Source organism: Semicossyphus pulcher, unplaced genomic scaffold, assembly GCF_022749685.1.
Source record: "Semicossyphus pulcher isolate SPU_LCO1_2020_fin unplaced genomic scaffold, fSemPul1.0.p SCAF_28, whole genome shotgun sequence".
NCBI lineage: Eukaryota > Metazoa > Chordata > Actinopteri > Labriformes > Labridae > Semicossyphus > Semicossyphus pulcher.
Genome location: NW_027211702.1, coordinates 4,855,759 through 4,881,517, shown reverse-complemented (window position 1 = coordinate 4,881,517; position 25,759 = coordinate 4,855,759). Strand labels below are relative to the sequence as shown.

The window sequence follows — 25,759 nt, the reverse complement described above, 5'->3', positions numbered from 1 at the left end:
AATGCTTATTGGTATGTAGACTTTACTGAGAATGTCCTCTGTTTTCTAAGTAAATCGAATGTGTGCATTAGAGCAGCGGTTCCCAACATTTCCGACTCATGGCCCACTTGAAAAGCTCAAAAATGTCCGCGGCCCACATCTGACCTAAACCCATACAGAGGCTAAATAATTCGTTCTCAGAGCACTTCTATAAAAGGAGCTGTCCATCAGCACCACACAGAAATCAGAAACATATCTGAGGAGCTGTCTGCAATAGGCTAATTAACAAGTAATTAAAATAACGGTATCAATCAACAATGGAGATGTTAAATGTTTCAAATATCAAATATTTTAAATGGTTTTAAAAAATAATTTTGTTTTTAAATATTTAAAAACTTTTAAAAGTTTTTCATAATAACATTTTTTTTGCAAATGGTTTTTGGGCCCACTTGCAGTACCCTCACAGGTTGGGACTGGCTGCAAAAGAGATTTCCGGGCGCCGGACTGTGGATTCAAGATTCTCAGTGCCAACTCAGCTCAACTCAACTTCACAGTAGCAGCATGATACAAAACAAAATATATGTACAAAAATAGAATAAAATACTAGAATAAAGACTGAATAAAAACTCTAGTGAGCGTCTGTTAAAGAGCCGATTATTTCGAACAATTGATTCATGACTCGCACTTCACTACTGCCCCGACACTGGGCTGACTTATCATTGCACACTGCTCTCAAGCAGGAAGTGATGGAACCTGTGTGCTCACTGAACAATCTGCAAGAGTGATGTTTTGTTCACGATCAGATTCTTTTAAACGACTCTTTGGCACAAAGGAGTCAGACCGTAGTATTCTCTAAATTCACTCACCTCGTTCCATCCGAGTCCTGTCGGTGGCAGTAATGCACCTCTGAGCTGGTTTTCCAACATTAGAAGCCAGTAAAGAAGAAATCTACTCCCCTTTTCGTTCACATTTTTAGTCAGAACTGGCAGATCGTAAGATGTAAACATATCTGGGAACAAAAGACTTCATAACAATAATCAGAGACCAGGGGAAGACATGAAAACAAATAATTACCTGCTAAATATTGAAAATAATTGATTATAGTAACAATAATGATACTGGTCTTCAACAGTAGTGTGCACAACATGAATGACACCAGCACTGATCAAAGAAGAGCAGCTTTCAGGGCTTTAAATGGTTTGTAGATTTGAGCAGCTCCATCATTTCCTTTGTGCAATGCATTCTGGGAGAGTTATTTATTAACAGCACATGCACGAGAAGCTGGTTTGGTTTGCATAGTGACAAGTTTGGGTTTCTTGTTCTGTCACTTTTCCAGAGTGAACACACTTCAGACAGAATCTGCTCGGAGTTAGTGTGAAGTCTGGCACCGAGGCGAGGACAGAGAGGGACGGGAAGCCAGGAAGTAACTCGGAGGAAGTTTATACTCTGAAGGAGGAAAGGGAAAAGCAGAATTTATTTAAACATTAGTCAGACGTGTTAAAAATGTACCCTGATCGGGTCTTAAACTTCGGCCAGAGATTTAGATAACCGAAATCAGGACTCAGACTAAGATACAGACTTGCTCCTCAATGGGCATCAAGATGTCTTTTTTACCCCCAGTCTCTTTTAGTGTGGGTTTGTGTCTCCCGGGGTTCACACATTCAGAAGCACAAAGTCACTTTTCACAGTTTGAGCCTTTTTAAATGCAGATATTTGTGCACAAACACACAGTGATTGTATTAAAAGAGACGCGCGCACAAACCAAACACGGGCCGTCACTCAAAGCTGCACACAAAATGCCTCCAGTCAGGCAGACGGAGATTCAAAATGGCCGACAGTTGGTGTGTGTGTGTGGGAACAGAGCGGAGCGTTTTGTGTTGACTGAGAAGTTGGCAGCGTCCCAGTGACTGATCCATACAGACGTCAAATAAAGACTGCACTGTTCAGCCGAGGAGAGAGGCAGTGACAGGGTGCGGAGGCCTGAACGTCTGCATCACGACTCTGACGCGCCGCCATCTTGCAGGTCGAGTGGAGGAGCTGTAGCTAAAGCTGCGTTCAAAGTACCTCAGCAGAATGGGAAAGAAGCTTTAACGTAACTCCAAAAATAATTTCAGTTTATTACAGACAACACTTAGTACATATAAACATCACATCACAACAGTGATGTAATAATTACGTGTTAATAGTTTCAGTAGTTTTCAGACTCCTAACCCTTGGGTTAAAGCAGAGTGAGTGGAATTTCATGAATGGTTAAAGGTCCATAAAACAGTCGATTATTATTATGTTAGGCTCTTTCATTGTTACATTGTTGGTTTCTGCAGAGGGAACACAGAGGTTCATTGTCTGAGCAGTGTGTGAATCTTGGAAAAGAAATGGCATGTACAGTGAAGCATTCGTTTGTCTCTGAGATGCTGCGTTCGAGGACTCCCTCCTAGAAGTTATCCCAACCAGTCCTAAAAATTAATGTGAGCGTTTTTCAGTGATCGTAAGGTTAAGCCAACTTGTCGGCTTTGTTGGTATCACTCTTCTTGGTTCCTGTGCACAGCTTGAACCTCTGTGCCGTCATTGGATCAGTTGTTTTCGGATAAATCACTGTTTCATGTCACAATGTCTTCACCTTCATGGATTCTATCCCAGCTGTCATTGGGCGAGAGGCGTGGTTACACCCTGGACTGTTTGCCAGTCAATCACAGGGCTGACACATAGAGACTTTTCATGCTCACTCTCTCACCAACGGGCAATTTAGAGTAACTGATGAACCTAACAAGCATGTCTGTGGACTGTGGGAAGAGCCGGAGTACCTGGAGAGAACCCACGCATGCACGGGGAGAACATGCAAACTCCACACAGAAAGGCCCCCTATGTGGAAGTAGGATCCTTCTAGCTGTGAGGCGACAAAGCTAACCACTGCACCACCGTGCTGCCCGACAGAAATAATTACAATAAATAAAAGTGTAATCTAAAAATTGACAAAATGTTTCTCTCCCTCCCCTTTTTTTCCCTTTCTTGGTTTCAAACAATCATCCTGCCAACCTCAAATCCACATTTTCTTTTTAACAAAATATTTGGAGCTTAAACGTCCAATTTTCTGGAAGTTTCCTTTAGCCTCTGGAGCTGATTAGGTTGTCAACACATGATGTCAATCTCAGTCACACAAGTGGCCATATCGTATTCATCGATGAGCACCTTCTAACCTCTCCTTTCCTTTCTCTCCCCACCCTCACTCTCACATCTCTCCTGCAGCCCTGTCTGGAGGACTTCAGGGCCAGAGCACCTCCTCCGTCAGCTCGGAGATCAAGTCTGAGGACGAGGGGGACGAGAACCTCCTGCAGGACTCCAAGGGCCTGGACCCCAAGAAGGAGGACCCGGACAACAAGGATCTGAAGTCTGTTGAGAGGTTAAGATCTAGGTAACCCCGCCTACCTCTCAGACGCTCGCTTCCATCAAAACCCTCGGCTGAGCTGAGACACGCGTTTTCCCAAAGCACGAACACTGAGACTTTCCTTGTCCCAAATGTCATTGATAAATAATCCTCTCCAGGAGATAGACACTGCTTAAGATGTTACTCAGAAAAAATTGTAAATTAAAGTTATATCTGTGGAATTGTGAGCCAGGAAAATCTAAATTTTCAGGGGAAATCTGAAAAGATAAACATAAAAACATCCCTCTATCTGTAGTATATTTCACATCATAGCATCAGGACTTGAATTAAATTAAAATACAGAAAAATGTGTTCTTGATTTTGGAGTTTGTGGAGAGAAAGGAAACAAGGAAGGACTCGAGCTGTGAGTGTTTTGGGAACCAGCCTCTGGACTTTGATGAAGTGAACAAGTGTGATGAGAAGCAGCTAAATGCATCAGTTAAAACAGAGACCTCTAGAAACATGGCCGTGCTCACCAGCCATCTCTCTTGTGCAAGGACAAAGAGAGGTTCCTGGCGAACACGTAGCTCCCGGTTTATCCCTCAGTCTCTCCACGGTCTTGAGCCTGGTTTTAACTGTTTCTCACATAACAGAGTAGAGCCAACACTCAATATTCTCAAAGAAGCGCCGCCTCACATCCAGGGCTCGGAAATCAACACCAACAGAAACACTGAAAAAAAATATTCTTGTCATTGGTGAGAAACTACAAGCTTCAGAATGTTACAACTCCTTGTAATAAGTCAGCTAAATTTGCAGTAATAAAAACTCTGTGTTGATTTCCTGTCCTGGATGCAGCCAAGCAGCCTTCAGCCCTCCAACAAGGAAAAAACAAAAGATCAGAAACATTTGAATCCCAATCCCAGAGATTATTCATGATGAGGCGGTCATGATGATGATGAATGTAAAGTTGATGTTGTAAATGGTTTCAATGATGAAGATAAGAAACAGATGAAAATGTCGCCCCTGCTCTTTGACAGGGTTTGGAAAGATGCGTGTCTTGTGATTGTGATTCCAGATGTTGTTGTGTTTGGTTACCTGACTGACTTTATGTGGTCCGCCCATTTTCTCTTAAAGGGTAACCCAGTTTTTTTACGTAGGCCCCATGTTTGCCAACTTTGGCTCTAAATGACTAATATGTAGAAGCTGGTGTTAAGCTGGTAGTTGCAAAACCAGCTGCAGAGTCACATGGTTTTGAAGATATGTGAAAGTCGTCTCTGGTTTCTGTTTAACAAAAGGTCTATCTCAGGGTAGGGTGAGCTGTGGCTCAGTAGTAGAGTCCGTCATCTTTCAACCGGAAGGTTGGCAGTACGATCCCCAGCTCCCTTAGTCAGCCTGTTGAAGTGTCCTTGAGCAAGACATTGAACCCCCAATTGCTCCTGGTGGTATAGCCATCGGTGTGTGAATGTGATGACTGATTAAGAGTCGGGCACTTTATGTAGTATCAGTATATCATGAAGTGTAAGGGCCCGATCATACAGAGTGCGTTTTTACAGCCTGCAAAACGCGAGGCGCACTGCACTGCCTTTTCTGTAGAAGCCTACGGTCTACTGTTGTCAAGGCAACCACCGAATCATTAGCTGTCATAAACCTAACCGTTATATTGTAAACTGACAGAAGGCCCGCCTCTCCTTTCATCCGATCGGACAATCAGAAATAAAGCCCATGACTTCGGGCGCTTTTCTGCTTTGAGTTGAAGTTTTTTCAACTCGAGGCGCTCGGAGCGTTTCCTAAAAAACGCGCGACACACAGAGCGTAATAACTTGAGGCACTCTGCAACGCGACAGCAGCGCACAAAAAGCCTCCTATTGAAAACAATGACAAAAAAGGTGCCCCAGCTGCTAAAACGCGCTCTGTCTGATCGGGCCCTCAAAGCACTTTGAGTGGTCGCAAGACTAGAAAAGCGCTATATAAGTGCAGTCCATTGAGCATCTCTGAAGGGATCCTTTCTGTAATGTTGTAGGACACTTAGAATAACAATCTGAACCTGAACCTGAAAAAACTTTAAGTGGATGTACTTTGATTGAGCCAATTTACCACCAAGGATTATATTGCAGCCGTTACAGCCTGTTTCATAGCTGCTGGCTTACGATGACCTGTGTCATTTATGGATTTGAAAATACCAGCTTTACCGTTCACCTTTAGGTTGCTATCAAAGTCTGTGTAAAGGCATTGAGGACTACTGCAGCATATCTAAAAATAATTTGTAATGAGGTGAACAAACCAATATCACACTCTTCACAAACATAATTTCAGTACCCTGAATGCAGCACAACGTGGCGTCTGCTCCCAAGCCCTGCTTCTTGTTATTTCTTAGGTCAGCAACGTACAGCATCTGCTGCAGGTTTGTATATTTCTCTACTCAAAGAAACATAAACTGAGCTTTCGTCCTAAAATCCCTCGCTGCCTTCTCTTCCTCTCCTACCCTCATCCCCTGCTTCCTCCTCCCTTTACCTCCTCCTCCTGTCCGTCCTTCCATTGGTCACCGTAGCAACAACGACGACGAGGACCTGTCTCCCGAGCAGAAGATGGAGAGAGAGAGGGAACGGAGGATGGCCAACAACGCGCGGGAGCGTCTGCGTGTGCGCGACATTAACGAGGCGTTCAAGGAGCTGGGCAGGATGGTCCAGCTGCACCTGAAGAGCGACAAACCTCAGACCAAGTTACTGATCCTGCACCAGGCCGTGGCTGTCATCCTGAGTCTGGAGCAACAAGTCAGAGGTCAGTTGCACCTTTGACCTCATAACTAAAACAAATACTTCTGCATATTAGTTAACTCTTACCCTAATTAGTTTATTGGTTGGCTTTTATCGGAAATTGTGAAATAACTGGTTGTTTATTAGAAAAGAAGTAAAGAAAAACCAAAAAGCTATGATGCCACATTAAGATTAATCTTAGATTAGTTTTAATCATAGTTGAGCAAAACTAGGTTAAACATTAGTAAACCTAGATTTAAAATCATGAGAGCTCTTTGCCTGATACAATACCATCTCTGTTCAGTTATCGGAACTGTATTTTTTGCTGCATGTCATGCCCCACTCTCTCCTCCCGACATATCCCGTCTCTCTTCAGCTGTCAAATAAAAGCAAAAAATAGAGATAGTGATTTTATCACCATCGAGGCCCCTGCTTGCCCAAACTTAGATGAATAATTACATAATGAAGTGAAGTATTTTTGGAACCCAGCAATGATGAATGCGAAGTTAAATATGTAAATATGAAGGAAGTGTATAACTGATGAAAAAATTCAAGTGTGCAAGTTACTCCCTTTTTATTGTGCAGAAATGCATCATAACATGGACTAAATTACAATTTTAACAATTCTGATTTATTTCCTTTTTTGGTGCCGTATTAAACCGTTAAATATCAATACAATTCAATTTAAAGTTACATATTTGGATATTTTTGAAACATTTATAGCTAATAATCTATCAACTTTGCTTAAATCTATGTAGTTCTAATTTAAGCTCTGAGACCCAATGTTAAAAAAACTAAATATAAATGATTGGAAAACAGTATTTTCTTCATCAGATACTCACAAAAAGAAAACAGAGGTTGCAGAGGTTAAACTCATAAAACTTTTTAATTCTAGTTGAGGGCTTTGAAGTTGCCAGAGATACCTATGCATCTGAAATGACTAAAACATGGAGTCCTCTTTAGTTTGATAACAGCATACAGCTTAAATGAAGTAATTTAGTATAAAGCATTAAAAAATATTCCTTCATTAAAACCTTAAAGCCGCTTAAGAGGAAATTTCTAGTCAAGATCTGGGTTAAAGAGGTTATATGAGATTTCCAGTTCCTGTAGTGCTCCAGGAGCTCCAGGAGAGGGCAGCAGTCGAACCTGTTGTTTGTGCTCAACAGGTTTGGGGCCTTTTGTTTTTAGTCTGACTTCTGATTTGGTGATCCAGCACAAAAACTTACCTCACTTATAATTAAAAACACCAGAGATAATAACAGTCTCTGCTTTCTCTCTCTCTCTCTCTCTTCCTCTGCCCAGAGCGAAACCTGAACCCCAAGGCGGCCTGTCTAAAGCGTCGCGAGGAGGAGAAGGTCACTGTGTCATCGGACGGGGCTCCCCTCTCATTGGCCGCCGCGCACCACGCCGCTGCTGCTGCCATGGGCGACGGGTCGAACCCTATGGGACAAATGTAAAACGCAGCAACATCTCCTCCCCCCCTGAATGGTCAGAAGATTTCACTTATACACTAATCTGCTGTTGTACCTTTAAATCCAATTTAAGACTAAACTAAACAGTTTACAGTCCGTAGTTTACTTTTTAATTTTTACATTTTGGCTTACAATGACTAAATTGTTTTGGGAGTCAAAAGTTCTCTCAAAAGACGGACATGTTATCTTTTGTCCATCGGAGGTTCGTTAATGTGGTGTCTGTGTACTTTTGAACCAGAAGCTTTTTAAGTAGCTTTATTTAATATATCCAGTTTATATAACTAAAACTAATTATGCGTGGTCCGTTTGCACATAAAAGGTGCCTTAGACTGAAGAAGTGGAAGTTTCCACTGTATCATCACTGATTTGTGGACTACCATTTAAACCACTGAGTTTGGCATTTTGGCTGCCGCCATGTTGCTTTATACGGACACATTGCTATGTCCCTGTGCTGGGTGACAGCTCGCCCTAAAGCTTACCCTATTTTATCATATTTTTTCCATTTGGAATTATACATTTATTGATGAGATTCATCATAATTTATGTCTCTATTGTTTGTCTTTGGGAATTCTTTACCAAAAAAAGCACAATTGACATTTTAGTAATGTCGTTTTTATCGTCATTGTTACGCAGGAATAAACAGGTTAAAACGTACACAGACAACATGTTGACCAAAAGCCATTTAGGTAAAACTTCCATTGATTGATGGATTTATTGAACCGAGTCGATCAGCTCTGATAATATGTCAGCTGGGTAAAAAAACAAAGGCCAGAACTTGAGTTTCTTTCTGGTCTGGGTACATTTTAACAACAGATTGGCAGTAAGTGTGATTTTAATGTGTGATTGTGTGTGTTTGTCTTGTTCTTCAGTGAATGTTTTTCTTTTGAATTTCCAAAAAAGAAATCCTTTGCTCCTTTGCAACTCTTTTTGTCTTAAAACATCAAATTATATTTGTTTTTGCTCTTGAATCATGGAGCAGATTAAATGTGTGCTTTAGCTGATATTCTGAGGATCTTCAGTCTTTAAGTACCAAAGGTATTTGATAAGGAGCACCAGTGACTTTAGACAGAGCCTCACAGAGTTTCTTATCTGCAAAAACAGTCAAAGAAATAAACTTATGCCTTTAAAAGAAATGCTTTTTGCATGTTTCAGATCATGAAACTGCACAACACGTGTGTGACCCTGCTCACTAAGGAAAAAGGAACAGAAACACCCTAACATCCCTAACTCTAACACTTAAGTGTTAAGGATTCATTACTTAGTTAAAGATCCTTGGGGGAATGCTACACACATACTAATTGTGTGAGAGCCCAACCCATGTTATGGGGTTGACGACATGTCTTTTAATATAAGCCAGTATGAAAACTTTTTTCACAAAACATAACACAGAAAATACTTTAACTGATGTCAGTGTAGTTTGACCCGCAGAGTTTGCTCCACCTCAGTAGTGGACCATACCCCAACACTGTCTGCACATGTAGCAGAGCATCGTAGCTGAGTAGATGGTCGTCCATACTAGAGTTGTTATGACAATGAATGATAGTTAATGTAGAGTAACACATTCTTTAATGGAGTTATATGTTTAAGAAATCAGCCTTCTGAGTACCTTTCAGTGGTCATATTGGTGCAAAATAAGTGCACCATCCATGAAGGAATATCATTTATATATTGGATATTTGCCATATTTGAATCTCAGAATTTTTCCCGTTGTTATTTCTGTTGGCCAGAATATTGTCCATTGTTTTCCAGTATTCATGGTCACTACAAGATGAATGCTAATGGTTTGGCGAGCCTTTTCTCTTGCTTAACCAACAGGCAAAAATGTCCACTTGTACAAAAGACATACAAAGTTTCCTGATGACATTAAGCCTCAATTACTGTGGATTTTATTGATACAATCTTTGCCTCAGAGGCAGAACAAACTATATATTTTTAGCCCCATGATGGAGGAAAGCATTATTATTTATTGTTGAAGTAAACTCCACCCTTTCACTGTCTGTGTGCAACGTGATGTTCCTTTATTTTTCCTTTCCTCTTCAGGTCCAAGGTGCCAGAGTTCATCAAGATGATGAGTGACCACTTCCTCTGACGGCGTTTCCCACACAACCTGGCAATCGATCAAACCTGTTGTTGCTTCGGCCTGACCAATCGGATTCTCTGGAACTTCGGCCTGACCAATCAGATCAGCCTCTCTCTCGCCTCTCCTCTGTCGTCTCTGATCCTCCTCTTCACCCTCGTCTCCTTCTTCTGTCGAGAACACAAACTGCAGAGTCACATTAGTCGCTTTCGTCACTTTGCATTTGGAACTGAAGTGAACTGGATGCTACTTTGTGGAGATGATGAAACAGCCGCTGAAACATGGCTGCTACAAAGCGGCAGCCAGTGGGAGCTTTTGGACAAAATGGACAAAAGTCTTTGGAAATCGCATCATCTGAGAAATTCTTCGTCTTGAACTACTTGTTTTATCAGCATTCCCAGTTTTAAAGAACAAAAGGGTTCTATATATAGTATATATATGAGAAAAGGAAAAAATGACAAAAAACTTGGTGAAAAAGTGCAACTGGACGCGAGCAGTAAGGAGGGTACGGGTCGGGGAGAGTTGTTCAGAACGGAGCAAAACATATCACAAAGTGTTTAAAGAGATTTTTTTTTAAAGAAAAAAAAACAACATTGCGCAGCTGATGTTGAATACAGCTTCAGTGCGTCTCTGACTGAATGGCAATCTAACGCCACACTGTGGATGAAGCTGTGCCTGATCTCCTCATGGATGCAAACCGGTCAGATAGATACACGTGGATGAGTAAAGCAAACTAAACTAAAATTAAAGAGAACTTGAAAATTCCAGGAAGTATCACACAAGCTTCCCACTCATACACCCCCTTACAAACCACACTTTTTCACAGATAAAGTATAAATTGAAAAGATTTTAAGAATCAGTTGTGACCCTCAGAGCTTGATAGGCCAAGTGACCTGAACAAAAATTGAGTTTGCAAATGCTTTTTGACTATCAGATGCCTAGCAAGAAGCAGACAATTCAAGGAAAACAGGGGCGACTCGTTCTTCTGCTTCTAATGCATTCCCTTGCAAACATTGCAAAAATTTAGTGTACGCTGTCAGTGTTAAAAGTCAGAACTGTTTCTGTATTTTTAGTTTTATGCTAAGAGCCACATTGACTTTGGTTGGAACACGAATTCGAAATCCTGGACAGTCATACCCAAGTGGCTCGTGTGTATCTACTGAGAGGAAGAGAGAACCTAGAGAATCAATCATTGAATCAGTTAATCAATCAATCAGTGAGTGACTCCATAGGGACTGGGGTGTTCAAATTATTGTAATAGTGAGAGAATCATGCTGTAATGAAAAATAAGTGTTCTCCTAAATGGAGAAGGAAGGAAGAATTACACCAGAAAGGGAGAGATCTTGCAAACACACCGAGTCCTTTGACAGACATTCGTCAACAGGAGTAGAGCTGGCTGAGTTTGAGAATTGCTGAAATCCAAGGATTACTGGGCAGATGGTTGAGAGGATGGACAGATGATAGAAATGATGGATGGATGGTCGGGTGGATAAGAGGGAAGAGGGTTGGACTGAGCACCGAAGAGAATTCTCTTCCATGTTTAGAGCCTTCCCTGAATCATGATCACTCTACTTATATCGAGTCCTACCGCCATTCTGAAGCAGAGAATCCAGAGGTCTAAGTGATGATGATGCCGCAAGGGAACAATCATCAGGGTGTGTTTGGGTATTACTTTTATTTAGGGGCCAAGCAGCAGTAGTCCAAGCATTCCTGTGTTCGATTCATTAGATTCCCTCATTTCCTGGTTTAGGATCTGGCTGATCATAAACCTCAATCTCCAACCTGACCTAACTTCTTCCCTGCCCTGAGTTCCAACCTTGGGGGATTATTTGATTGACATTGTTGAGTTGTCTGTTGCTGGGACCATTAACTGCTTCCAATTTCCATTGGCATTGCATTTGTTTGCTCTGCGGTTTTGCAGGCAAAAGTTTGAGCACTCTCCTGTGTCCTTGTTAGAGACAGTACTAACTTGAAAGGTTTGGACAGGAAAACAAAACATCAGCAATGGAGAGGAGTTGGAAAACGAATTGTTTTATAGGCTGCCACAGTTTTAGTATTGGGTCATTTTACCAAGGTAGCAACATAAGTTAGGTTTGCAGTTGAGTGAGTGTGCCAGAGGACCAAATGTGAGCAGTATTTGGCTCATATACTGTACAACTGCCAGATTTTTGGCTGATTTGGCCTTTGAATCAGCTAAAGTTAGCTGCACTCAAATGTTTTGACGCCAACGCTGGAATAAACCAGAATAAACCCAATGTGTCCAGCAACCAGATTTGCCTGATGTACGTCCCAGACATTTTGATTACCTTGATTTGCTCCCCACTGATCCTGTATTTCATTTCAGAAAAAGTGCTGCCTTTTGTATCACGACTTTCCCAGGTTTCTTGGGTAGAAGTTCAGTAGAAGTCAGCATTGAACAGGAGATGGTGCAGGGTTGGGACAAATGGTTACAGGATCAGAACAAGGAGTGACAAGTTGACAAGGGAATAAATAAATCAGGACAGCAAAGCTCAACAAGAAAACTCTAATGTTTATAGCGTTGCTATGCATCAAGGTCTACTCTCCTGCAACAGATGAAGGTCACTGGGGTATCTGGAAGAACATCCATTGTTTTATGGTGTCAATCTGAAAGTGTTCTTTCACCCTTCTCCCAGTTTGAACCCTCCATTAGCCAGGCCATCGTTGGATCCCCAGTCCCAGTGCTTTCTTCTCTGCTGACCCCAGCCTTATGAACCCTAAACCAGAGCCCTAGCCCCTTTCCCCAGCCTCTCCCCCCCCCCCCTAGGTGGTCCCACAGATGCAATTTGAACATTCACAATTCTACCAATGTGCCTTTTTAGAGTTCATATCATTCGAGTTGCCAGAGGAGGACATTTACCTGGTCTTTTAATAGGATGCAAGCTTAGGGAAACCTGTTCTTATTCGTTAGGTTCTATGCAGTCAGGTTTTTTACCAGACCTGGGAATTTAAAAAAAGTTAAAAAGGAAAAAAAAGTATTTTTTGGATAAAAAAAAAAAAAACTAAACTGTATTTAATGTACTGTACGCTTATATGTAAGTAGACAGCGTGTTCTGGCTTTGAGCCAATATGACAGACGCTTGATTTAGCAAGACAAGCCCCCGTCCCAGTCCTTTCCGTCCCCCCAAGTCCTCCATAATCCCCGACCCTTCCTGTTCCAAGCCCCCACCCTGTTTCCATGGTGAACAACGCGTCTCTTCTTGTATTATAGCTTATCAGCTTTTTATCAATATTTGATCGGCTTGTCCGTAAGCCAATGTAGTCTTCAGTACAAAGTGTGTGGTCGTATGTTGTAAAACAGATTTTCTTTTTCTCTCTCTCTTTTTTAAGACAAATCTTTTCTCTGATTACTTTTTCTTTGTCTGTTCTGGTTTACATGTCGATTATAGAAAATGTAAAAAACAAAACAAAAACAAAAACAAAAAAACACACAATTCGCTATCCGACAGCATTGTTCTCTGTCGGTGGTCATTTTGACGCGGTTAAAATCTTACCCAATCAACAGGAAGGCACGGAAACTGGAAAAGAATCTATTTGAATAAATCAATCTATATATAAATGTACAAAAAATATATACGATATATAAGGAGGGTGCCATTTTCTGTTATTCTTCATTTCTGTTGCAAAGGAGTGTTTTCTTGGGGAGGAATTATTTTCTCAAAGACTGAACTGGCAGAAGTTGGCGAGGCCCCTCAGTGTTATAAATTTTCAACTGACTTTATTGTGTTCTCTGTTGTTGCCATGACAACACCCTCTGACTAGTACGGCACCCTGCGCAGGACAAAATGGGACCGGAGTTCCATCAGCTCCATTCACTGCTATATCCAAGGCGACAACTCACAGACGTTTGTAAATTGTATGCAACAAAATGGCAAACTTTACCATTATTTTGAAATTGTGTATGTAAAAGTTATATTTTTACATGTAGACTGTTGTTATTTTGTGTTTTAGAAATATGTTGTATCGGTTTTTTTGTTAAAAGATGAAAAAGTAAAATTCAGTGTGTGTTGAAAAAATGTGTCACATTGAAAATGTAGTGAGGTCAAAAGTTCCCAATCATTTTTTTCTTTCAGCATTATGTTTATTATCTGTGGGGAACATTTTTAAAGGGTTGGTGGGAGGAGTCAGAAATCATAAAAGATATATGATATTTGTCTAATTCTCCATGCCTCATGACATTACCATTTTTAATTGTATTTTTTGCAGAGAAATGTGTAAATAGTCATAAAACATTTTCTGTGGGGTTTCTGTGGGGTGAGGACTTGCCAGTGAGAGGTGATGATGATGATGATGAACTTGTTTTGAGTTTTAGTGGGGTTGTATTTGTCCGCTTACAGTAGCCAGGTGCCATCTTTAGTTTCGGTCAGTGGTGCTCAGTGCTGTACGTGGTTTTAGTTGCAAACCATCTGAAGTTTAAGTCAAATTATTGCCTTTGCATGCACCCAAGAGCCAGAGCCGGCCAGAGCCAATTTTTTTATACTGCCATGATAGCATATTTTGTCTAATTTTGATTGTCAAAAATTGCCTGTTAAAGAAAAAAAAACACAGTATCTGGTATTGTTATTTACCCTTCAAAATCTTTGCTCTTTTTTAAATAATTGTGATTAAACCACCACAGAAATTGTAATGGGATGGTATAACAAATGAATTTAGTTAACTGAGGTACCCAAATGAAATAACTGGTGGCTCCCCATGGTGGAGCCGGCTCTAACTCCTGTGTATTTTACTTTCTTCAAGATGGATTGTAAATGTTGGTTAAATGAAGGACCCTCAGCACCTGATTCAAGATTAATATATAAAAATTTTGTAGAAGATTGGAGTGTTGCTTATATAAAATAGCAAGTCGTCAGCAAACAATCTTATCAGCTATTTCCCCAAAAAGATACCAGATAATGTGCAAGGCAGTTTCAGTCATTTGTTTTGAGTGTTTGCCATTAAAATTGAGCTTTTTATCAAAAGGAAAAGCTGCGTTGAATCGGACCTAGGTTAAACACTAGCATTGAATCTGTCAGTGTAAGTGCTAAATGTATTTTTTAAGTAACGTTATTTTTGCAATGCTTTATTTCATATTTTATCTTTGTTGTATAATCAAGTCATCTCCCCAATACAGTATCTTCATTTTTATGTTACCCCTGATGTTTCTATTAGCCAAAATGTTAACTTTTCTTTTCCCTCCTTGTTGTACATACACACCTCATTTCTCTTTTCAGTGACTGTGCCATGAGCTTTGTAATCTGTTACTCTGTACCAGTTTTACTGCAATAATGAGTTGAATTCAAAATGGCCACTCTTGTCCTTTGTTTTTCCATCCATGTCAGAAACAGGAAGCATTCCTCTTTCATGCTAGCTAAGCTAGCTAGCTCGGGTATATTCCAGACATGAGCACTGACCAGTAGCACAACAAATTCAAATTTGGTAAATTTATATAATAGTCAATTTAATTTGCATTTTTCCACACAAAACAATGTTTATACAATGACCAGTATTGAGGTTAAAATGGCACTTCTTTTACTACTATAAATGGCGAAATTCACAATCAAAGGAGCCTGTTTTCATGTCTTAAACTTCTTTATAACAAAAATTTAAATAACACAAATGTGCACTGCCAGAAGAAAAACATATAATTAAAACTCCTCCCAATATTTAGATATTTTCTTTCTGAGTATTTCCCTGGAGGTATTGGATATTTTACCAGTTTCATATTGATATATCTATGCAATCAGTGCATCCTGAAGCAGATATCTGAACCATGATTCAATTAATTTATTCTTGAAACCTAAGCTTATTACACCCCAGCAGTGTTTCGGTTTTTATTAAGTTGTACTAACAAAAGTGACATTGAGTTACGTTCAGTTACTAAATTTAAGTTCACATGTGATTTGAAATCCCAACGGGGCTTGTGAGCTTAAGCATATTAATAAAACATAAGCCAAACACTTTCTTCATCTTAGAGACAATCTTTCGTCTAAAACACTAAATTACACCTTTTTATGAAGTCATATTTGAAGTTCAAATTTATCAAACCATATGCTATTAAAGTTCAGTAAGGCCAAGGGGAATCAATCCGTTTTTAACATTAAACATTTCATTAAAGTCTGGATTATATTCATGACTATTTTTTCAAGTTGTGCCACTTGGTTTTTAAAATAATTATTCCATCTTGCCATTTTCAACCAGTCAGTTTAGAAGATTAGTGTTATCTTAGTTTTATATGTCTGTTAAACCGAAATCGGAAAAAAAATACTCTGTGAGCTCTAGCTTCACAGCAAGATAACACTTTAACAACTCTTTAGCTGTCTGATTAAGTGTTGTATCGTTTAGCTAAGTAACAAGTTGCAGAGCCATCCAAGAGTCAGGCTCAAACTTGGCGACTCCACGACGAGGATTGGACTTTTGGATGCCATCCACAGTTACTGCACCCAACAAATAACTGTACTGCTAACTTCTGCTGATGCCTCAATGTCTCCTCGTAAAATTCCTTTTTTTTAATGTATTCAAACATAGAAACCAGACAGACTACTTTTACTTTTATTACGATTACTTTGTAAAACACAACCAAACAACGAGGCATACATACAGAACAGTTATTTTGGACTTTAGCGAGGTGAACATTGAAGATGAATGACCACAGTTTCTTTGAAAAATGTTGAGTTTTATCATATCTTACTTGGTGAAATATAAAGATTAAAGAGAACGTGATTACCGTCAGTCAACAGAGCATTCTCACTCCCAACTCTTCACATACAGCAGCTTGGTCAGTGGCCTAACATATCAAAATAAGACGATGGTGCTCCTCTAGTGTCTTTTCTGGATGCTGTTTTTAAGCTTTTTTTAATGTGCCGTTAAAGTCGGGTGGTTTTTGCTAAACTCCTCCTGGGGTTCCTCGGGGGCGATGGACAAACGCAGGACTTTCATACAGGAGACTTGGTTTTAATGTGAAACCAATAGTTAATTTTGATTTAACTGTTAACTTCTTTTTAAGTTACATAAAATATGTTACGTAAGTTATTACTTATTTAAGCCAAACATTTACGTTTTACTTATACATAACTAAGTTGTTTTGTTGCTTATAAACAAAAATGCAAACTTTAGACAGTAGACAACATTTAATTAATGTTGCACGTTCATAACCAATAAATTATTACACTTTTATCAGCAAGCCTTATTTTTAAGTCTAAATGGAAATCGCCTATCTATTATGTAAGTGCAAAGGTTAGGCCAGAAAATGAACCTACCTGTCTATATGTATATTGAAGCAAAGGATGCAGACCAAGCTGCTGTTTTAGAAGAGTAGGGAGAAAGAACGTGTTGAAATTAACAACATCCTGCAAAGATGCATCCATGTCATTAATGCCCGTCACCTTTTTTGAGACATTGTTTGTCATCATCAGAATATAAAACTGCAAAGTTAATCCAGCGTATACCAATCTCTTATTTGTCACTAGATTCTCAAACCAGCCTAAAAGGACGCCCATGTCACAACATCAGACCTGTGCAATCATTTCGTTTTTAAGGGCCCAAAGTTCTAAGCAGAAAAGAGTCGTTTTTACACAAACGAGAAACAACAGGGACAATTTTATTGACACGTTTTTATAGCATTAAAAAGAAACTCCTTAGCAGGACATTGGTCAATAGTACTGCTCTGGGTCAGTATAAAACACAAGCACAAATAAACAGCTGAGTGAGCTGAAGTTGACTCATCTGCTTGTTTAGTTGTCATTTTCAAAGACATGGGCCCAGTTTCAGTATTATAATCTTTATGTGAAGGTGACAGGATATGAACTGAGGCCTTTTTTGTTTGTCTTCATCCTTGTGAAGAAGTCAGTGAAGACTTTCCTTGTTTTCAGTGGCTGGGCTTTTTGTTAAAGCTTCCTTTGTCTTGTGCTTTTTCTGCACCCTACTGTAGGCGCAATATTTAAACTAAATCAGCGTTAAATTATAATGAATTTGACTCATTTCTTTGAGGAGGCAATCCTTTTATACCACGGATACTGAAAATAATAAGATAGGAAAAAAATAGCTACATTAAAAACGGAATAATTACAGTAAATTATTCTGCTTTGGGAAAGTGATCAAGAGCGAATGAGAATGCTTTATTTTTTTTGTATTTTCCAATGTTTTTTTAGCCATGTGTTCCTGTTGACAAACCTGTGAGGTTCCTTTGTGATGGGTCACGGTAAGAGGTCACAGTGTGGGAGTTCCATCCAAGTCAGCAACAAATGAACATCGAAAAAAACACCTCTTTCCCAGCGTGTGGCTGAGTGCCTCGTTTTCTTCTCTGCACTTCCATCTTCTGAATGATGTCTGCTTTCTGTTGTGTTCTTTTACTTTTATGTCGTATAAGTATTATTGTCCTTATGGTATGTTATTGCTGTTTATATTATTACACTTGGTTTTTATTCCAGATCAGTGGAGGAGTTGGGGTTCTTTTTGATCTCTGTGCTGAGGGTTTTATTCTTCCTCGTACCAGCCCAGCAGTTTGCCGTTTGTTGCCTGTTGGTTCTCATCTTGTAGTGATTCAATGAGGTTCATGTTCATGACCGTTCTGTAGCAATAAATGTGCCATTTTTATAATGCAGCGCTTTGAATGCCTCTTTTTTTATTCCTTACATCGTGGAGGGGAAGTCACTTCCACCATCAGTGCAAGATGGTGGACGTTTGAGAAAATCATTATTTTTTGGATCAACAAAAACAAACCTCTAAAGAATTAGCTAACTGCTTTCAGTAATATGGTTATTATCTATGTGCAGTAGTGCCCACCAACACATGCTCACAGACTGTGTTGCAAAAACAGTGGAGTTCCTGTAAACATAGAGGAGAGGCCGACACACAATGAAGAAGTCTAATAAATTGTCTCAAGTAATATCACTGGAGTCACAAAGCTGTAGCTGAAGTCTTTGGGATTGGATATTGATCGATACTTAACCGCTGAAGGACTCTTTAAGGAAGGTTGAAATCTCTACAGCTGTTGAAATAACTTGTGAAACCCTGAGGTGACATGTCAGAGTCATCCTGTCCTTCAGGGGAGTCTGGTCCTTGAAACTTGTGACTGTCATCTGGTGTAATCAGCTTCATGTTTTTCTGTTCATCGATTTACTTCACATTCGTGGTTGTGCGTGCTCAAACCTAACTCCCTGTGTTTTATCTATTGTCATCTATTTCATAACTTTTCATTAAGTACAGATGTTATCGAACAACAGCAGGAGAGGCTTTTGTTCCTGATGTTTATGAAGACAGCATTTCTCCCCACCCAGGGCGGAACACTCCCAGTGAGGAGGCACTGCCTTAAAGTCTAAAGTCAGGTAACAAAAGTCTCCTTTTCACAGTTAATTCCATAGATTACTCATGGCATTGTAACATAACTGACTGCCTGCAGGCTTGCTCTGCAAGGTCTATTCTGTTCTATTTCTGCCTATATTAGACTGTTATACAGAGTAACAGACTACATATTAGAAGTGGAGGTAACGTCCAGATCAGAAAAGTGAAGCCACTGCATAAGTTGTTTAAACCGGCCAGCAGGGGGCGACCCCAATGGTTGCAAAAAGAAGTCAGACTGTGTGGAAGCGGAGCAGACTTCTTACACTACTTACTGTCTAACTCTCTTCTCCACTAGCCAAATTAGCATCCCAATTAATGGTGCATTCCATTTACCTCGTAAGTCGAATTCCGAACTGGGAATGACGTCACACCCGAGTTCACCGCGTTCCAGTTCAACAAGTCGGAAAATCAATTTGGACGCCTCCAGTGAAACAGTTATTGTGCTTGCTCTCTTTGAATACAGACAACTACAGGACAAATATGAGGTCAACAACATGTCCACAGATAGAAATTGGACAGTACTGTGTGTAAAAGACAGAAGGGCTAATAAACAGTAGCTATATGTGCGCATAGCTCTAGCCAGGTTAGCCATTGTTAGCAATACCAGTGGATAACAACACATCATGCGGTATTTTCCGCATACAAACACCACAACATGTCCACAGATAGAAGTTGGACGGTACTGTGAGTACGGCTGATTAAATGAGACACAATAAGACAGAAGTGATAATAAACAGTTAATACTACAGCTTTCATTTACTGTTGATGCACGGAGATATGAGGTCAGGGTTGGTGAGGACAAATGGAACGCACCATAATATCACAACTAACAAAGCTACAGTTCACGGTAGCATACAGCTTAGCATTGCTAACCCCTCACTACTGTCCAGATCCACTCTCTTGTCCAAACATGGTCCCTTCTGGCTCCAAATAACAAAGATGGCTTCATGAGGTAAGTCCACAAACCAGGGGGTAACATCAAGGTGGTTACATTGATTTCTTGTATACAGTGTGTAGGCATACACCTGCACAAGCACCAGTGCACCTCTGGTAACTTTCCTAGACCACATATTGCCTCTACATTACCACATACAGTCTGTTAATTAATTGGCTTTAGCAGTGTTGCACAGCATATTTTTTTGACGTTCGACAGGGCCAGTGCTAGCTGTTTCCCCTTTCTTTCAGTTTTTATGCTAAGCTAGGCTAATATTGTGCAGACTTTCAGAACATCATGGCCCCATGATGGATATTTACTGTATATATCTGGAAGGAAACTCAGAGAAAACCCACAGAAAGACATGCAGGTTAATTAAGGTTCTAAATTTGCCTGTTGGCGAGAATGTGTTTATCGACCTTGCTTGAACTTTGTGCAATACACCCAGTGCATGCTGGGATATGTCTTTCCTGACACTGAACATGGTAAACATATTAGATATTTGAACTTCAATTGAACCCCTTTAGGCTCTGTTTCCCTGGGTGTTCTTAGAAGGAGGTATCCATTGATTTGTTATAGCAGCTGTCAAAATCTTAATTTTAATCTCCTTTATTTTACATTGTACGCCTTCTCAGTGTGTCTGCTATGTTCTGTTAATTAACATAATAAATAAAGTCCTTACTTGACACTTATCCCACATGTTTACAGAAAGCAGTCCGATGTTACAAGCCTGCACAGGTTCCACATGACGTCACGAGTTCAGAGGAACTGGTTCCTGTGTTGAAGGGATTGCCTGATGAACTGATGAGGCCTCTCCAGTAAACTGTCTGTACAATTCAGGATGACTCTTCATCCTGACTCATGGAGGTGTTTTTATCTGTCTCTGGCTGCAGGCTACAGCGAGTGACGTCTGTTTCCGAATTTTCTCATTGTACATTTTTATGAGCTGATTGTGCAGTCAGTTCAACATACACATGCTCATCTTGCAGTTTCTAGCAAGGGAAGTACATGCTGTCACATTTTTGGTTTGTTTTCAGGAGGAAAGTGGAAGATGCTATTGTTCAAAAAGTGGAATTAAAATGTTATTCTCAGAATAATAACAAGGAAACATGTAAACCACAATGTTGACACAGGTAAACGCTGAAGAAAAGCAGCGATGTTGACGATTTACACCCTAAATTTGAACTTCCAAGCTTGTTTATCTTCTCTACAGTCGTGCCTTTGGATGAAACCCTGGTTTTAAAAGTATTTTACTTTACGTCTGAGTGATATACTTTCAGTGGCGAACAGTGGCAGGATTTCCTTTGTATTGGGTAAGATCTGCTTTGGATTCCTCACAGCTGACCTCTTAAAGGCCTGAAGCATCTGGCAGGCATATGGGGTTTGGGGTTTATCTTTCACTCTCTTATAAGAGAGAACTCTTTGTGGTCATAGGTGACTTCACCTCCTCCACTAAGCTGTTCTCTTCTTGAGTGCTTCAAGGTTCAGAACTCAAAACTTATTATTCTCTATTCATACCCTACCTATAGGTAAATCTTTTTCAAGCTTAGTTTCTACTCTATGCAGACGACTCTCAGATCTATTGCTCATTTGATTCCAATAACACTGAACAATCCTGCCTTAAAGTCATTCAAAATACGTTCCTCAGTTAAATTTAGAGATTTAACTGAGCCTTTTATACTTACAAGAGTAAGTATAAGAGGCTGGACTCTACTAACCACTTTTCTGCCCACTAAGGTTTATTTCAACCGCTGTGTAAGGTCTGTTCTCCTGCAAGTCAATTCTTTGTTTTATCTGAAAAGAACATGCAAACTATCACCCCTGCTTTCAATACATCACAGCCAGATAACCTCAGCTTGCTATATTTCTGTTTGGGTGAATACAAACCATCTTTGCCTTAACTGGTTGAGAATGACACCATTGCTATGAAATCTTCATTGCAATTAGCATAAAACATTATTCTGGGGTTAATCTGGGATTGCTCCAGAATCTCGAAGTGAGGGATGAGGTTTGTTGGGGGGTTGTATTCAGTGACTATCCAACAACAACAAAGTTTTTGAGTGCATAATGAACTTGTGACCGTATTTACATCATAGGTGAATATAAATCTGAACAATCTTGTAAACTAGGAAGCATTTAAAGCTGTAGGTGGTGCTACAGAAACATCAGAATGTATCATTAAACAAATGTGACATTTGATCTCTAAGAAGGAAAATTACCCTGTAATGAAATCTTTCATACTTTGACTTGGTTTCAGGTCATCAGAAGTGTTGATGAACCAGATTGACACCGAGGCACGACTCCCTACGTCTGTTTTTACAGAGGAAAAGACCTCTATAAATCAGTGGTGGGTGGAGGTCTGACCCCGTCTCCCTCATAAACACTGACAAGAGCTTTGCTGCTTTTCCTCTGTTTGTTTTTCACCACTGTTGGAACATTTTTAAACCTGCTCTGCCTGAACTGAATAGTTACACGTGAACCCAGCAGGGTTTAAGGTTTTCTGTCACAATCATCAGATTTCATTTCATTTAAAACATTTGTTTGAATGAAAACTGTAACAAAACTACTGATTCTGATGTGACCAACTGAAGTGTCTCAACTGTGATAATGTGAGACTTCTGCCAACTCAGCTGCAGATAGAAATAAACCCAGAACAAATCATATCTCCGACTCTGCAACTTTAACACCACTCTTTCCTTCTATTTGTTTATGATAGTGTTTTTGTCCTGGAAAGCTGCTGAATGGAGGATTTTGCAACATTCATAATAGTCACCATGTTGAGTTTAGGCTCATGCTTCTTTGTCTCACATCATTCCTGAAGAATCGCTTTTAATCTGAGGCACCTGGTTAAATAAAGACACAGAGGGGTCTGTTTCAGTTGGAATGTTTTTACCCAGGCTGCTTTATTTTAAGTATTGAGAAATGACAGGACAGAGTCTTTAATAGACACAGACACAGTGAGAACTGAAAGAAAGATACAGCAGGAGGTAGATTTAAGTCAAAGTTGTTCTTCTTGTAATCATATCTTTGTTTTTACACCAACACATAAAACCCATGTCAATATAGACTGAGTTAAACTTCCAGGGGATATCATGATCTCCACAGCCTTTGCAAAAAACGTCCATATATCTGCAAAGACTTTTTATTTTAGCTGGAAACTTATCAGAGCAACATCAGGTTTTTACTGGTTTTGTCAATGCTACAAAAAGCTAATGTTGTCTGTACATTCATGGATACATTGCAAACAGGAGTCACTCACAGCTAATTTGCCATACTGTAAATAGCACCCATTTTCTAAAATATAAACAAATATTGTCTCAAAGATGGGATAAAATTACAACAACAACTTGATATTAGTTGTTCCTCGCCTTGCGGCTTTATTTCAATCAATCAATCAATCCAATTTCATTTGTATAGCGCCAAATCATAACCAGAGTTATCTCGAGACACTTTACAAAAGAGCAGGTCTAGACCGGCTCTTTGTTAAGTTATTTAAAGAGAGGCCCAACATGAATCACCATGAGTAGCACTTAGCAATATTCGGCACAAAACTTCCTTTTTAATGGCAGAAACCTCGAGCAGAACCAGACATGTTGAACAGCCATCTGCCTCGACTGGATGGGCTGAAAAATGGGATAGAAGGAGATGCAGGATAGAGACAGGCAAAGAAAGCAACAACAACATATGTCCTTGTTACATCAAATTTCTTCATACCAGAGAGTAGACATTTACATAACAACTACATTTTAAAAAGAAAGTTTAAGGCAAAATATGAAGAAGTTTTCGATGTACGAGCCAGTATAAATGGGGCTTTTGTCTTTGTCTCTCACCTGTTGGTACTATTGAACTCGAAAAACCTGGATAACCTTTCCACTGTATAAGACGTAACTTTATATAAAAACACAGCAACATGTTAATGTAAATGTCTTTAAAGAAACCTACAAAGTAACTTGAACAATAGAATCAAACTAATGATACAGAACATCACCTCGGAAGTCTTATGTAAGCTCTTGCAGCAGTGTGAGTTATCAGTGTGTGAGTAAAGGTTGTGTCACTGGTACACTCCCATCTGCAACATGTTTCTTTGGACTACTGGAGTCACACCCTGAACGAGTCGAAGGTGACACAACACAACACCTCTCTGATGGTGATTCACAAGAAGTGTGAGATGATGAAACCAACCACCGAACAAGCAGCTTTCCCTTTTTTTTTCCATGTCAGTGGCCGTAATGTTGGAAAAATCATCTTATACCACACTGACTCGTGTTTATATAGCCGTACTGCTCGCTTTTTATATTAATGTCTTGTGTATCATTTTAAACACAGTACCCCAAGTTCAGCCTTCATGTCATATAACTGCCATGTTTGGACAACTTCAGGAATTTAGAACAAAAACAATTTCAATCATATGGCTGCTGTCCAACAGTTCTTTCTGCTCAGGAATGTTCTTTAATGAGAGGAATGACCTGGAAGTGTTTACGTGGCAGCTTTGATAAGAGCTGTTTGTAGTCTCTAATTGATAAGAAAAGGAGCCTGAATGCTTCCTTTTTTATCTGCTTTATCACAGGAAACACTGGACTATCTTTTACAAAAGGAAAGTGGTTAATAATGTCCCACAATACCTTGCAGGAGTTCTTTTTGATCTGTGCTTCAAAGATGACTGACAGGCCGATTCTGAGACAGAAGTGTTGACCTTAATTGAATTAATAGTAGACTAATATTTTTTTAAAGAATATGATTTTAAAACATAAATACAGTTGAACTAATGAATGAAAAAAGTCAATAATGTATAAACAATTGTTACATATATCAAAACTTCCAGTTGCCATGAGCTCCTTTGGGCCAATTGTTCCAGCGGCTCAGAACAGAAAAGCTAAACTTTACCTCACCGAAGGGTTTGGTCCTGTTGTCTTTTCCGAATTCCTTATAATCTCATGCCCTTCTTTCCTTGTTCTCATGACATTTTCCATCGAGGTCAAGGAGAAGTAGTTGAAAGTGGTTTGGAAAAGACTGGAGGTGTTTCACTTTTCCGTTTTTCTCCTGGTTTCCTCATGTCTGAGACTGCCTCTCTTTTACGTGGTGTGCCTCAGGGATCTATTTTAGGTCCTCCACACGCTTCCTTATTGTCAAATTATGAGAAATTCAAAAGGCCTCATGATGTTCAGCTGTTCGTGTTGAATTAATGAACGAAAAAAGTATATAACATCTATTAACAATTCTTAATCTAACGCCAGGCTAAAGAGGTAGGCTTTTAGTTGACATTCATATATTTTAAAACTTCCAGTTGCCATGAGCTCCTTAGGGCAAATTATTCCAGCAGTTCAGAGCAGAAAAGCTAAATCTTACCTCACCGAAGGATTTGGTCCTGTTGCCCAGTTGTCTTTTCCTAAATCCTTATAATCTCCTGCCCTTCTTCCCTTGACCTCCTGTCAATTTCCATCGAGGTCAAGGAAAAGTGGTCAGGAAAAGACAGGCAATGTTTCACTTTCACAATTTTTCTCCTGGTTTCTTCATGTCTGAGACTGCTTCTCTTTTACGTGGTGTGCCTCAGGGATCTATCTTAGGTCCTCAACACTGTTCCCTATAGTCAAATTATGAGAAATTCAAAAGGCATCTTGTATCACTGTTGGCTGATGACGTTCAACTCTTCGTGTCGAATTAATAAATGAAAAAAGTAAATAATGTCTATTATGAATTCTTAATCTAACGTCAGGCTGAAGTGGTCAGTTTTTAGTTAACATTTATATATATATATATTAAAACCTTCAGCTGCTATGAGCCCCTCAGGACAAATTGTTCCAGCCGCTCAGAACAGAAAAGCTAAATCTTACCTCACCGAAGGATTTG

The 25,759-nt window shown here is 39.7% G+C and overlaps 1 protein-coding gene across 7 annotated transcripts in view; it reads left to right on the top strand.

Moving 5' to 3' along the window:
* Nucleotides 1-15,038, top strand: part of LOC138605018 (transcription factor 4-like) — a 248,899-nt gene extending 233,861 nt beyond the window's left edge. Inside the window, exons 16-19 of one of the 7 annotated variants that reach the window (XM_069677083.1) lie at nucleotides 3,223-3,364; nucleotides 5,889-6,118; nucleotides 7,396-7,546; nucleotides 9,606-15,038. In XM_069677083.1, coding sequence (XP_069533184.1) covers nucleotides 3,223-3,364; nucleotides 5,889-6,118; nucleotides 7,396-7,546; nucleotides 9,606-9,654 — 572 coding nt within the window. In that variant the 3' untranslated portion in view covers nucleotides 9,655-15,038. Of the gene's footprint in view, nucleotides 1-3,222; nucleotides 3,389-5,888; nucleotides 6,119-7,395; nucleotides 7,582-9,605 lie in introns of all 7 variants that reach the window. The other 6 variants (XM_069677082.1, XM_069677081.1, XM_069677088.1 and 3 more) reach the window with 6 other exon arrangements.
* Nucleotides 15,039-25,759: the final 10,721 nt, after the last annotated feature.